General features: G+C 35.2%; 1 protein-coding gene across 17 annotated transcripts in view; it reads right to left on the bottom strand.

Annotated features, from left to right (window-relative positions):
* Window positions 1–15,989, bottom strand: part of STAU2 (staufen double-stranded RNA binding protein 2) — a 311,608-nt gene that overhangs the window by 170,519 nt on the left and 125,100 nt on the right. For all 17 annotated transcript variants that reach the window (XM_023248481.2, XM_023248479.2, XM_023248480.2 and 14 more), the window contains 2 exons: window positions 10,838–10,975; window positions 2,211–2,342 (listed from right to left, as the gene is read on the bottom strand). In XM_023248481.2, the coding sequence (XP_023104249.1) occupies window positions 2,211–2,342; window positions 10,838–10,975 (270 nt within the window). The remainder of the gene's footprint in view (window positions 1–2,210; window positions 2,343–10,837; window positions 10,976–15,989) is intronic.

The following is a 15,989-nucleotide window of genomic DNA, read 5'->3' on the forward strand; positions in this document are numbered from 1 at the left end:
TACCACTTACACTTCAGAAATACCTCTGGTATCTTTACCCTCTCTTTTCTACCACCACTGCCTGAGTCCAGACCCTCAGTATCTTTTACCTGAACAGTTCTCCTAGCCTCCTAACTGGCCCCTCTGCCTTCAGTCTCATCCTGCTCAAATACATTCACTACGTTACTTACACGATTGTCTTTTGAAGAATGTAAACCGTATCGTGTCACTTTCATATTCAAATCTTAAATTAATAATTCCTCAAGTTCTTTAACTCACATAAAAATAGTGGTCTCGGCTATTCCTGACTTTCCAGATTCATCTTCATGTTCTGTAGGTTCTAGAATACTATAATTTTTGTTATATGAGTAACGCTCCTTACTGTTAACACAAGGTTAGTTTCTCGAGTGTAGGGACCAGGTTTCAGTCACCTTGTTATCTTTAGTTATAAGTGTTTGGCTTTTAGCTAGGTGCAATGGGAAATTTTATGTGTCAACTTGTCTTAACTTTGGTGCTTAGACATTTGATCAAACATTATTCTGGGTGCTCTGTGAGAGGGTGTTTTTGGGAAAGGTTTACATTTAAATCACTGAACTTTGAGTAAAGTAGATTTCTCTCCATAATGTGGGTGGGCCTAATCAGTTGAAGAACTAACTAGAAGAAAAGGTTGACCTCCCCTGAAGCAAGAGGGTAATCTCCAGCAGAATGCCTTTGGATTCAAACTTAACTCCTGATTCGCTAGCCGGCTGACCTCTCCCTCAGACTGTGGACTAGCTAAGCCTCTATAATTCCATGGGCCAATTCCTTAAAACAAGTCTCTGTGAGTGATGTATGAATATGTGTGTATATATACATACACACATACATTATATATACATACACACACATATACATCCTGTTGGTCTGTTTCTCTGGAGAACCCTGACCAATAATACAAAGGGTATATAAAAAATGTCTTTCAAATTAAAAAAATTAATGCTGACTTTTTGTTCTGTTTTATTTTCACTTAACATACAAATATATGCCTATGAGATTTATTTTGATGTATTTTTATAAATCACTCACTAGTTTTAAGTCAATATAAATGTGTTAAGTTAAAACAACATATACACAATATAAGAACTACAGAATCTTGAACACATGTTGGGTTTCATGTTACAAATACTTTTAAAAGAAGAAAAAGCATTGACTAGCCAGGTTATAAAAACAGAATTGAAATCTCTAGCGATACCACACAGACAAATAATTCTTAATCGCTGAAAATAATTGCCCAGGTATTCACAGCTGTCTTAAAAAGAAAAGTATATCTCAATGTTTTTTAATAGATGATTTTGTTTTTACTCTGAATTTCAGAAACGTATTCCTGTAGAAACTGAAAATATCTCTAAAAAATAGAATCCTTATATGAGAAAATGTCATGGAAAAAAGTATATTGTTTTTGATAGAAATAATTATTAAGCTGGTTTTATGACTTTTCATTTATTAAAATATTAATAAAAACAATTTCTACATGTACAAAGATACAATGACAATACAAAATGAAATTAAGCCAGTTCCTGCCAAATTATCTGCCAAGGCCTGAATTTGGGGTTCTCTGCTTCTCTTGCAACAGAGGTAGGTGTTAATGATGTCATTAACTGCTGCAGAAGAAATAGGGGACCATGAACATAAGTCTTGGCAGAAAATAAACACCCTCTGAGTTTACTTTTAAATTTAAAGTAAATAGAAAAATTAGTTTATAGAGCGCCTGTCCAGTACAGTTCCTGCCCTAAAGGGATAACTCAGGATCTTTATTTCTAGTGTTTGCAGCTGTATTCCAGAAATGAAGGCTAACAGTCTGTGTTCTTTAAAAAGCACAAATTAAAACTGTGGCTATCTGGCAAAAGCCACTAGTCAATAAGCTAAAAAATTATTCAACTGGTATTATATAAAATATTCAATGATACAAAAAATAAAAATATACACAATATTTAGTATACGCCAATTATAAGAATATAATATTTCATCTTAATATTAATATAAACAACCCATAAACAGATGTTACTTTCTACCTGAAGAATCTATCTTTAAAGATACAGAGTACTGACCTGAGGGAAAAAAAAAAAAAACTTTTGACTTCTACCTTTAAACTAATTAACACATTACTTAAGAGTCAAAAAAACAATGGATTTGCTCGTCGCTTTTGATATGCTGACAGGACAGGTATATGCACACGTAAATTTAACTCTTACCTTATCAAGTTGATCTTGAAGACTAGTGGATGCTTTATAACCAAGCTGTAACAGCATTGCTTCTGCAGCATTTTTTTTGGCTATCTTTTTGTTAGGTCCTGTTCCGGTAGCAACTTCATTGCCTACTTTGACCTGGTAGGATTAAAGTAAGAAATGGATGGTAATTGCTTGGGTAAACAAGAACTCCTTAATACCCAAAAGCAATGTGTTATGCTCTCTAGCACTCACAAATGTAAAGTTCAGTCCAAAATGAAAACAGCAGTTAAGCTAGTCTCCCAATTACATAAAATTACATACACAAGTGAAAATATATGTAGTGAAAAATATGACAATATGGTCCTCAAAATGGCAATGGGGGTTTATCCCAGGGTGATAGAATCTTAAATGACTTTTACTTCCATACATAGTTCTATGTTACTTGATTTTTTTTTATATATGAAATTTATTGACAAATTGGTTTCCATACAACACCCAGTGCTCATCCCAAAAGGTGCCCTCTTCAATACCCATCACCCACCCTCTCCTCCCTCCCACCCCCCATCAACCCTCAGTTTGTTCTCAGTTTTTAACAGTCTCTTATGATTTTTTAAACAAAAATACTTCTATAAGCAGAAAAATAAAATTCACATTACAACAGAGTTTATGTTGGTTATGACTACATTTAACATTATTTAAGTTAATATACTAAAAGATTGAAATTCATGGTGGTGCAATTCAAAACAATGTTTACATTGTATCCCAAGTTTACAAAGGTTTATATTAAATAGTTCCTGAGAAAAATTAATATACAAAGGTCAATTCAATATTGTGGTTAAGAACAAAGATTTCCAGGTCAGAACTGGGTATGAAATTCAATTCTACTACTTCTTAACTGTATGAACTGATTCAAATTAGTCAACATCTCTAAGCCTCAGTTTTTTTCATCAATAAAAGAACGGTAATACATCTATGTCACTGTATTGTTCTGAAAATTAAATAAGAAAATGTATGTAAACTACACTGTAGAATAAATCATAACTGGTCAATAAACAGCTTTTTATTATTAGAACTATTCCACAACTGCCTTTTGCAAACCATTGATGTATACACACACACACACACACACACACACACACACACACACACACACATTTAAATATACATCAGCCATCTCATACCACATATACATTTTCTGAATTGGGTAGAGCTTTTAATGATGCATGTGCCAAAAGCTGATGCAAATATAAAAATTATAGTGGAAAGCAAAAAGGAAAAAATAAATAATTTTTTAAAAGTAAAGCAAGCAAGAAGTATATAGCATTACAAGGAGAAATAAAAAATACACAACTACAGTGGGATTTGTTTTTATACACTGGTCTCAACAAATGATCAAAGCAGCAAATAAGAAAGAAGATAAGCACAACTTTGGAAATGAAACAATTAAGTCTGAATAATCTATGGGCAGAGAAAAAATCCCAATAAAAACTAGAAAATATTTTAAATAAATAATAATGGAAATACAATACATCAAAACCTGAAGCATGCAGCTAAAGGATCTAGAAAAAAATATATAGCCATAAAAGCTTAGAGAAAGGCAGGAAAGTAATGACCTAAACATCCAGCTCAAAAAGTTACTAGAGCAAAATGAATCCAAAGAAAATGGAATAAAGACAAGGAGGGAAATTAAGGATAAAGAAAAAATACAATAGAGAAATTCAAAAAAGCAAAGTTGGTTCCCTGAAAAGACTAATAAAATGATAAACCAAAGTTAAGACTGATCAAGAAAAAGCAAGAGAAGACACAAATAAGAAGAATATGGGAGATTACTATAGCTTCTGTAGAATTAAAAAATAATAAGGGATATTGAGTATTCTAGCTAAAAACTTTTGAATACTTAGAGAAAGTACAAAAATTCCTGAACAATACAAATTACCAAAACTGGCACAGAATAAACCCAGAACTGTAGAGCTCTATAACTACTAAAAGAAAAAAAATTAAAACAATAATTAAAAACGTGTTCATGAAGAAAATTCCTGAGAGCTTCTCCAGCAAGTTCTACCTAATATTTAAGAAAGAATAATGCTAACCTTACAAAACTTCACATAATAAAAGAAAAAGAGAAATCAGTCCCCAATTATTCAATGAGGTATCAGTTTGATTCTAAAACCCAACAGGAACAATTTAAGAAAGAAAATGTACAGACCAATTTTATTCCCAAGTATAACTGTTAAAGTTTAAACTGCATAATATAGTATATTGAACAAAGCAATATATAAAAAGAAAAACCATGATGAAGTTAGGTTTATTCCAGAAATGCAAGATTGGTCTAACATTCGAAATTCAAGTAAAATCAATCAGTGGAATCTGCTATATTAACAGATTGAGGAGACAAAACATATGGTCATCCTAACAAATTGAGCAAAAGCATGTGATAAAACTCACCATACATTCATAATAAAAACTCCTAGCAAACTAAGGAAAACAGGGAACTTACTTAATATGATATAGGGCATTCTGCAAAAAGTCTATAGCAAACTTCAACAAACATTATACTTACTGTTGAAATTTTGATATTAGAAACAAGACAAAGATGCCCTCTATTTTTACTAGTATTTAACATTTTACTACAAATCCTAGACAGAGCAATAAGACAAGAAAAAAACCATAGAATTAGAAGTATAAAAACAAATTGTCATTATTTGGATATATGATATTTATATAGGAAATCCAAGAATATCTACAGCTAAATTATAAGACTTTATGAGAGTGTAAAGTTTTCAATGTATATTATAGTATACAAAAGCCAACCACATTTTTCTAATGTTTATTTATGTATTTTTTTTTGAGAGAGTGAGAAAGCCTAAGTAGGAGGAGGGAAAAACAGAGAGGGAGACACAGAATCTGAAGGAGGCTCCAGGCTCTGAGCTGTCAGTGCAAAGCCTGACACGGGGCTCAAACCCACGAACTATGACATGACCTGAGCCGAAGTCAGAAGCCTAACCGACTAAAACACCCAGGAGCCCTAAGCCAACTGCATTGCTATATCCCATCAACAATCAAGTAGAAAATTATTAAAAGATACCATTTACATTGAATGAAAATCAAATACCTATGATGTTTAAGAACTTTATATAAAAAAATAATAAGCACCAAGAAAAATTAAGATAAACCTAATAGAGATACGCCATACTCATGTACTTAATACTCAATATATCAATTCTCTTCAAATTGACCTATAAATTCAATGAATTACCATCAAAATCCCACACATGATTTTTACAATACTTGACAAGCTGACTCCAAAATTTACACGGAAATGCAAAGTACTAAGAACATTCAAGATCCTATTGAAGAGAAACAAGGTGGGGGCATTATTCTTCTGGATGTCTACACTTATAAAGTCAACATGAGGGAAAAGACACATAAATTTGTCTGCATTAAAATAAATTACTTCTGGGGGTGTCTGGGTGGCTCAGTTGGTTAAGCATACAACTCTTGATTATGGCTCAGTTCATGATTTCACAGTTGTGAGATTAAGCCCAACATCGGGTCTGTACTGATAGCACGGAGCCTGCTTGGGATTCTTTCTCTCTGCCTCTCCCCACCCCCAAAATAGACAAACTTAAAAAAAAATTACTTCTGTTCCTCAAAAGAACATCACTAAAATTGGGGGGGGGGGGGGGGGAAGTAAAGTCACAACACAAGAGGAGATACTTGAAAGGCCACGTAACTGAAAAAGACTTACATTCCAGAATATATAGTAGATTCCGATAAATCAATTTTTTTAAAGAGTTATTTATTTATTCTTTAATATTTATTTATTTTTGAGAGCAAGTGAACAAGCACAAGTGGCAGGGGGAGCAGAGAGAGGAGACAGAAGATCCAAAGCAGGCCCTGCACTGACAGCAGAGAGACCTGTATGAGACTCAAAGTCACGGACCGTGAGATCATGACCTGAGCAGAAGTTGGATGCTTAACCAACTGAGCCAGCCACCCAGGCACACCCAAATCAATTTTTTTGAAGCTAGTAGAAAAATGAGCAAGAAAGCTGAACAGGCAATCTATAAATGAAAATTTGATGTCACTATGCTTTGCTTTAAAAAAAAATTAGCTTCAATAGTTTCATGCCACCTTAATAAAATTTCACAATTACAATATACTGTGTACTAGTAATGAACTGGTATGTTGTACAACTAATCCAGCTTTCAGACATAAAGCATGACACTTCTACACACAGTTTTGTTTTCTGGCTCTTGGGTGAAAGCGTAACTGGCTATTTCACTTGTCTCAGAACATACCAGTTTCCATCTGGTGTCCACACTTGTGTACTGCTTGCCATTTATTCATACACCATTATTTCAGTTTGATTTGTGTTACCATTTCCATCACCACGTTTAAGCTTCAGTGAACCAAGTACTTCTAACACAGTGGTTAAAGAACTTAAGTATAAACAATGTGCAAATTATATGACAAAGAAAGTCAAGATGAACTAAATGACATAGTTGTATATGAAACAGTGAAAACATATTCTTTACAGAGTTTCTGTAACAACTATCACAAATGTTACAGTTCAAATCTGTGCACTGTCTTTGAAACATTTCATTGCTCTTTCTTCTAAAACTAGAAACCAGCACATTATGACCAATCAGCAGTAGTCTACGGACTTCCCTCAGAAGCACTGATCTAATACTTAATACTGTCCACAGCAGATCCCTGGAGCTGGGTGAACACATACTATCTCCCATATCTGTGCTGGCTTGCACCTGACCTGAATATAGCAGGTCCTAGGTATAATGTGCTTGAGTACCTGGCTAGAGCCAGTCCTCTGCTACCTGTTATTTTTTCCAGTGTTTGGTTAGTTCCCAGCTTCATCAGCCCCTGTGTGGTTGCTGGAATGCTTGCTAGCTAACAGAGTAGGCCAGCTACGTCAGAAGCTTCCTCTACTGCTCTGAGGGACAAAAGACTTGCCAAAGTAAATGGAAGCAGGATCAGTCAGCAGGGGAAAAAAAAAAAAAAAGTTCCAGCTGTTTTGACATGCTACATACACCTCACGAGCTCTCATTCAATTCTTTTGCTGCTTCATCTCTAATCTCATTTATCTACCCAGGCCTGATGCTCTTTGACTCCAGTCTCCTGCTCTTGGGTAATGCTGTTCCCGACTCAGCATTCATGTTGGATCTGTATCTGCCAGCTTTCCATCTGACCTATTCTGACACCTTCAAGACTTACTTCTAGAACCGGTACTTCCAGATTCATTTTTCCCATTCTCCTACCCCTCACCTCACACAAGTTGACATGGTGGCATGGTTCAAAAGGTTGCAGGTAATTATCCCAGAGTTATTTGCTAGTATCGAAAAAGAGGACTGTGCTGAAGGACTTTGATTCCTTGCTAACAAACACAGTGAACATTCAAAAAAATAAGTCACATAATTATAAAAGCATGTAAATGTGTAAGTAAGCAGGTAAGTATGTAAGTAAACTTCATAAGCCATCTTCCTCAAAAATTCACAATATTTTTAAATTATTACAAATAATAGTTTTACATTAAAATGTTGTCTACAAAGAAGATCAATTATTTTGCTATGCAATAACTTTAAGACTGCCAGGTTTTTATCTTTAAACAAATTATTTAAATAAGTCCTCAAAAATAGTAAAAAAAAAAATAGTTCTAAAGTGGCATTTACCAGACTTAATTGATTCACTTTCAATGAGTCACAAAAAAAAATTGATGGGCGTGCCTGGGTGGCTCAGTCGGTTAAGCATCTGACTTCAGCTCAGGTTGTGATCTCATGGGTTCATGAGTTTGAACCCTGGTTCAGGGGAGATCCAGTCCCACTTGGGTAGAGCATGAGCTCTGCTTTGGGTGAGCTCGAGGCCCACTTCAGGTAAAAATAACATGAGCCCCACTTCAGGTGAGCCCCGCTTCTCTCTCTCTCTCTGCTCCTCGCTCACTTGCGCCTTCTCTCTCTCTTAAAAAAAGAAAAAAAAATAGCAGCACTGGGGGGCTCAGTCAGTTAAGTGTCCAATTCCTGGTTTCAGCTCAAGGCATGATCTCACCATTCATAGGATCAAGCCCTGCAATGGGCTCTGTGCTGACAGTGCAGAGCCTACTTGGGATTGTTTCTCTCTCCCTCGCTCTCTGCCCCTCCCCTGCTCTCTCTCTCAAAATAAATAAACATTAAAGAAAAAAAAAAACAAATATAATAGATGAAACTTGCTTTATGCATTTTTTAAAACCTGAAGACCTTAATCAGAGGTAGAAAAATTAACTCATGATATATAATAATAGAATGTGCTGATATACAATTTGGTGTAGTTGTCATTATTTTCTCATTGAAAACTTAAAATACCTCTTTCTAAAATAATAAAAAGCTTTAAGAAATACACTCTAGAAATAAACACCTAAAAAGCTTTGAGAAATATACCCTAGAAATAAACACCCAGATAATGTCATCAGAGATTTTCCTTGTCTAATAATCAGTACAAGTAACTGCATCTACTTTATAACACACAAACTTACCTTTTTTTTTTTTTTTTTTTTTGGTGATAGATAAATATGAGCATATTATCTCTGGATATTTTACTTCCACATTCAATTATAACAAATGATAACATTGCTTAAGTAGTTTATACAAAAGCCTTTACTTTGATAAACTTGCTGCAATACTATAATGAATCCACTGGGGCTTCCAGAAGGGGAAAAAACAATATGAATTCAGTGTGAAAACATTTAAAAGCACAGCCAAATGTTCCCATTTGACTAGAATGTTTATGAATACCCATAAAATGGAAACTGGCCTAAGACATTCTAAATTCCTTTTTCAAAAGGGGTACTCAATATACTCCACAGAAAAAAAAATTGTTTAATAAAGTCAAAGCCAGTTTTTATCCTAACACAGGTCTAAATTTTAGGTGATTTCCACCCCCCCCGCCTCAGGTTTTAGAGTTCTAAAAATATTTCCTAGAATTCTTTAAAGCTAAGCATGTAAAAAGAAAAATAGTGCCCATATTTTACAAAGTAAAATACTAGAATAAAACTGTTTTGGGTCCTAATGACATCTAGACAGTACAGTGCTTACTACCATAGAAGTATTCCCCCCTCTTCGGATATTGAGGTTCCCATCAGAAGTTTTCATCTCCAACAAAAGCCCAAGATGCTAGCTCTCAATCAAGCAGGAAGGCAGCAAATGTACACCAAAGGTTTTTTAAGGTACTACTATATACATATACTATATTAGGTACTCTGAGATAAAGAAACGTGGAGATTATAAATTGGGAAAGAAGGTAAAATTTAAATATGCATGAGAAGTTAATCAATATGAGATACTATGTATTAGTGCCAAAATGTCTGCTACATGGTCAACACTTAACAAATATCTGTTGGTTTTAACTGGATTAATTAAAAATGAGATCTATGAGTCTAATTGGAGAAAGCTGCTTTGACAAGCCAATTATAACAAAAACAGTTTGGGTACAGTAAGCAGAATTTCAATATAGACTGAGTATTAGATGATTCTAATCAGTATGAATCATGCCTAATGTAAAAACACAAAAGAAAAACTTCCATATTTTTTAGGGATATACACTAAGTACGCAGGTTAAAATGATAGGTGGCTAGATATTAGCTTTCAAATACTTCAAGAAAAGAAGAAAGAGAGGGAAGGAGGAAAGAAAAATTGACAGCTGAAGTAAGTGTGGCAAAAATCTTAATTGTTGGGTTTGGATGCTGGGCATATTCCTCATATGCTATTCCTATTCCATTGTATTATTATTTGTAGTAAACTATTAATTAAGTATATCCACCTTTGGGTATGTTTGAAAATTGCATAATAAGAATTAAAGGTTTCTTCACTACTGGGGCTTGAGTTGGCAAATGAAGATGAATGGGTAGAATTTTAAAAGGAGGGGGGGGCCTGGGTGGCTCAGTCAGTTAAGCAATCAATTCTTGATTTCAGCTCAGGTCATATCTCACAGTTCATGAGTTCGAGCCCCGCTACAGGGCTCCACGTTCACAGCGAGGAGCCTGCTTTGGATCCTCTGTCTTCCTCTCCCTGCCCCTCCCCCACTTGAGCTCAAGCACTTGTGCTCTCTCTCAAAAATAAGAATATTAAAAAAAAACTTTTTTAAGTAAATAAATAAAAGGAGGACATATTAGGCATTGTGCCTCAATCCGAAACCTCTAAATCTCTAAATGCCTAAATCTCTCAGCAATTCTGAGTCCCTCAGTCCTCACCAGCTAGCTTTCTTTTCCTAATTTTCCTGATAACCCAAAAGCTCATGCTCTTGGCCCTGTTGCATCTTCTACATCTATTTTCTAAATTATGTTTCTAATTCCATCCGCATCCTAACCCCAGTAGTTAACAGCCCCTGACTGCAAAGCGTAACCTAAGTTAGAGATAGGCATTCTGAATTATACACTCTGTGGTAAACAACCTGTGTGAACTCACAGTCCCTTCAAAAACCCAGATGGTCTACTCTAACATGTCCCTGACACTTGAATGTTTCAGCCAAGCAGCAGGTGGGCCTGGAAGGAATGAATGTTATTAGTTCCTAGTTTGCCTTGCCCCCACATCTTTATTCCAACCTGGGGGTTTCTAATTTTTTTCAGTAGTTACAAAATTGTTTTCTAATACAGAAGTTAGAAGTACCTGCATCACAAATTCCCGACGCCGAGGCATTCCTCTTTCTGAAAGCAAAACATAATCTGGCTCCTTCTCCTTTTTGGCCTGTTGAATTTGAGCCAGGCGGCTAATGGGGTTCATTCCTTGACCATACTCTGGTCCAGCCTAAAAAAATAATTTGAGAAAATTTCAAAATATGCTTGTAAAATCTATTATCAGATCCTTTAAGAAACAGTGGTTCTCCCCTCATCTTCTGTACCCCAAAACCATGACTAGAAGAGATAATGCAACTGGAGAGTCACTTATGAAGATTTATAAAGGTAAATCATAGAATGGATCTGAAACTAAGACTTCTATGGGATTTAGGGCTCAAAGGCATTATTGATAACTTGGGCTAAGGCTGCTTTTAAACTCTTTAATATATTAGAGTTGCTTCACAACTTCTGTTCGTCAAAAAACACCAAAAAGAAAGTAAGAAGATAAGCCATGAGCTGGGAAGACATTTGCAATATATATAACTAAAAAAAAAAGATGTATCCAGCATCCGAAATATATTTTTTAAAACTCCTAAAAAGTATTGAGACAATATAAAAGAAAAATGGGCAAAGGAGATGAACAGATATTTAACAGAAGAAAAACATATGAAAGGATAATCAACCTCATTATGACTCAGAAAATGGGGGTGCCTGGGTGGTTCAGTTGGTTAAGTATCCAACTCTCGATCTTGGCTCAGGTCATGATCCCAGGGTCATGAGATTGAGCCATGTGTCAGGCTGTGTGGAGCCTGTTTTGAGATTCTCCCTTTCCCTTTGCCCCATTCCCATTCTGCACACACATGCGCTCTTGCCCTTGCTCTCTCTCAAAAAAAAAAAAAAAGACTCAGAAAATGCATGTTAAAACCACAGTCAGATACTATTTCACACTCATCTATTTGGCAAAAACTAAGAAGTCTGACAACCCTGATTGGTGAGGATAGGGAGTAACAAAAACTTATACAGTGCTGGATTGCCTGGCTGGCTCAGTCAGAAGAGTGAATCCTGATCTCAGGGTTGTGAGTTCAAGCCTCACATTGGGTATAGAGATTACCGAAAAAGTAAATGAATAAACTTAAAAAAAAAAAAAATCTTAGGGGCACCTGGGTGGCTCAGTTGGTTAAGCATCTGACTCTTGGTTTCAGCTCAGGTCATGATCTCACGGTTTGTGCATTTGTGCCCTGAATCAGGCTCTGCACTGATAGCATGAAACCTACTTGCAATTCTCTCTCTCTCTGTTCCTCCCCCACTCTGTCTCTCTCTCAAAATAAATAAACTTTTAAAAAATCCTTATACACTGCTGATAATATAAATTGGAAAAGAATCTGGCAATGTCTAGTAAAGCTAAAAACCAGTAGCCTCTTCATAGACATATAAATACCCTTAGAAAATGGTTTCCCATATGTGCTAGCTCGTATATACAGGAATATCCATAGCTGCATTATTTGAAATAGCAAAAAAACTGGAAATAGCCTAAGCATTTATCAATAAAATAATAAATTATCTCATGTTAATACAGTGGAGTGGCATATAGCAATGAAAATGAATTAAGGACAGCTGCATGCCTCACAATGAATGAAATTCGGAAAAAAATTTTAAATAAGACAAGAAAAGCAAGCACAGAAGAATACAGTATGATATAATTCATGTAAAACCCACTAAAACGACAAAACACTGCTGAAATTAACCAGGATCTCAATAAATGAACAGACATATGTTCATGGATCAGAAGACTTAATATTCTTAAAATGTCAAGTCCCTTCAAACTGATCTATCAATTCATTGCAATCCCAATCAAAATCCTACCATACCTCTTGTAATACTTAATAAACTAATGCTAAAATTCATGTGGAAACACAAAGGACAGATAACCAAAACAACTTTGAAAAAAAGAAGAAAGTTGGAGGATTCAGACTATCTGATTTCAAGATTTATTATAAAGCTATGGTGATCAAGACAGCATGTGTAGTATTGGCATAAAGAGACAGAGACCAGCAAACACAGCAGCATCCAGAAATAGACCCATACATATATATAGTTAACAGATTTTTGACAAAGGTAGAAAAGCAATTCAATGGGAAAGGGTAGTCTTTTCAACCACTGGTCCTGCAACAACTGAATATTCATATACAAAAAAAAAAACGCACACAAAAAAACAAAAAAAACCCCACAAACTTAAATCTGTACCTCATTATCATTAACTCAAATGGTTCACAAACTTAAATGTAATATCTAAACTATAAAATTTCCAGAAGAAACACAGGGGAAATTTTTGTGACTTGGTTAGGTGACAATTTCTTAGATACAACACTGAAATCATATCCCATAAAAAATAATAAATTAGACTTCTTCAAAATTAATAATTTCTGTTCTTTGAAAAGGTTAAGTCACAGGCTTTAGAGAAAATATCTGCAAACCATATATCTGATAAAGCACTTGTATGTGGAGGGGAGCGAAATAGGTGAAAGGAATTAAGAGGTAAAGACTTCCAGTTATAAAATAAGTAAGTCATAGGGACATAATGTACAGCACAGGGAATATAGTCAATGCTATTGTAACAACTTTGTATGGTGACAGATGGTATCATTTCATAATGTCTAAAAATATTCAATCACTATGATGTACCCCTGAAACTAATGGGATACTGCATTTCATTTATGATTCAATAAAAACATAAAGAATTCTCACTGAAGAAAAAAAAACTTGTATCTAGAATGTATGAAGACCTCTCAAAATTCAATAATAAACTTACTATTATTTACATTTTATTATTTTTATTGTTATTTAAGTTATTACTTAATGTTTGAAGTGGTCAAAAGATTTGGACAACACTTCATCCAACCTCATGTGCTACCAAACACATAAACAATGCTCAATATCATTAGCCACTGGAGTAATGTGAATTAAAATCACAATGAAGTATCAATGCACATGCATTTGTATAATTGAGATTCAAGACTATACTATGTATTAGAAAGGATGTGTAGCAACTAAAATGATGGCTGCTAAAAATGTAAAATGGTATACTCATTTTAAAAAACAATTGACAGTCTCTTAAAGGTTGAGTATATGCCTACTAAATGACCATGCCATTCACTCCCAAGCATTTAACCAAAAAAGAAAAGGAAAACTTATGGGGCACCTGGGTGGCTCAGTTGGTTGAGTGTCCGACTTCAGCTCAGGTCATGATCTTGCAGTTCATGAGTTCGAGCCCCACGTCAGGCTCTGTGCTGACAGCTTGCTCAGAGCCTGGAGCCTGCTTCGGATTCTGTGTCTCCCCCTCTCTCTGCCCCTCCCATGCTTACACTCACTCGCTCGTGCTCTCTCTCTCTCTCTCAATAATAAATAAATGCTAAAAAAAAAATTTTTTTTTAAAGAAAAGGAAAACTTATGCCCATAAGACATACACACATGTTCACAACAGCTCTATTTATAGCCCAAAATGAAAAACATCCCAAATATCCACCACAGGGTGAATGGATAAACAAAGGGTGGTATAACCATACAACAGAATACTACTTAGCATTAAAACAGAATCAGAGGCGCCTGGGTGGCTCAGTTGGTTGAGCTTCCAACTTCGGGTCATGATCTCGTGGTTCATGGGTTCAAGCCCTGCACAGGGCTTTGCACTGACCATGCAGGGCCTGCTTCAGATGCTGTCTCCCTATCTCTCTGCCCCTTCTTCACATGCACACACACGTTCTCTCTCTCTCTCTCTCAAAAATAAACATTTAAAAAAGCTTTTTTAATTAAAAAAAAAAAAACAACAGAATCAATAACTGTTAACATGCAACAACATGGACGAATCTCAAAATGATTATGCTAAGTAAAACAAGCCAGCCAAAAAGAAGGTAGTTGCTTGGGAATGGAGGGTGGAGGGATTACAAAGGGGCACAAGGAAACTTTTGGGAGCAATGGATAGATTCGTTATCTTGATTATGGTCATGGTTTCACAGGTGTACACATATATCAAAACATACCAAATAGCATGTTTTAAATATGTACAATTATACTTCAACAAAGCTGTTTTAAAAGCTAGCTAACCAAATGCAATTTTTTTCAGAAAAAAACAAACATGAAATAAAATTATAAGGTCAGGAAACGTTAAATATAAAACTAATATTGTGATTAACTATGTGAGGTGGTATCTGGACGTAACAGAGGAGGGGCCTACACAGCTTCAATCTCATTGAGAAATGTTCTAGATGCAAGTTGGGCAGTAAGTTTTCATTTAACGTAATAGGCTTTTTAACTTACATACGAATACTGTATAAGCCATTTAGAAGGTATTCTATTTTTAACGTTGTATGGGAAATGTTTATGAATAAAGCTTTTAAAAAAATGTTTTTAAACTTATATATAGCTGTTTTAGTGCCTTCTAAAAGGTTTAAAAACAAAAAAAAAAACAATCTTTGCAAATCAAATATTCTGTGTGCATATGAACTTTCTTCGTATATTACTCCTAGAAATGAAGCTGTGTATTTATCACACGGGCAGAACTTTGTTTCCACCTGTGAAAATTTACTCTAAAACAAGTATCAGAGGCAAGGGTAATCACTATGTTGCAGGCTGTGTGTGTCACACTAAACTTGTATATAGTCGGAGCTCTTCCTGGTTCTCCATCACACCTAGTTTGCTGCTGCAGGTCGGATCCTGCAGGGTCTTTTAGAGTATATTTAGGATTTTGGACTTTATCCAAAGAGCAATGGGAAATTACTAAAAGATTTCAAGCAGAGGCATGACATGATCTGACTGCTGTCTCTGAAAGATAACACTTTTTAGAAGATCAGTTGACAGGATGTCAAAAGTACTTACAGGAAGGCCAATTAAAAACCTGCTATAGCAGTTCAGGCAAGAGATGATTTTGAGCCGAACCAAATAAAGACGGCAAAGAGATGGAAATAAATGAACCAACTGAAGAAATACTTAAGTGATAGATTCAATAGGATTTGATGATAGACTGGATATAATGGTTAAGAGAAAAGTTAAAAATGACTCCCAGGTTTCTGTTTCAGCAGCAGTGGGATGGTGATGCCAGGCACTGTGACAAGGAATGCTGGAGGAGAAGGAGTTTATGATGACTTTGATGTGCCTGTGAAATAAATAAGAAGTGAAGATGTCCAACAGGCAGCGTATAGCACAAAAGA

Source organism: Felis catus, chromosome F2 (assembly GCF_018350175.1).
Source record: "Felis catus isolate Fca126 chromosome F2, F.catus_Fca126_mat1.0, whole genome shotgun sequence".
NCBI lineage: Eukaryota > Metazoa > Chordata > Mammalia > Carnivora > Felidae > Felis > Felis catus.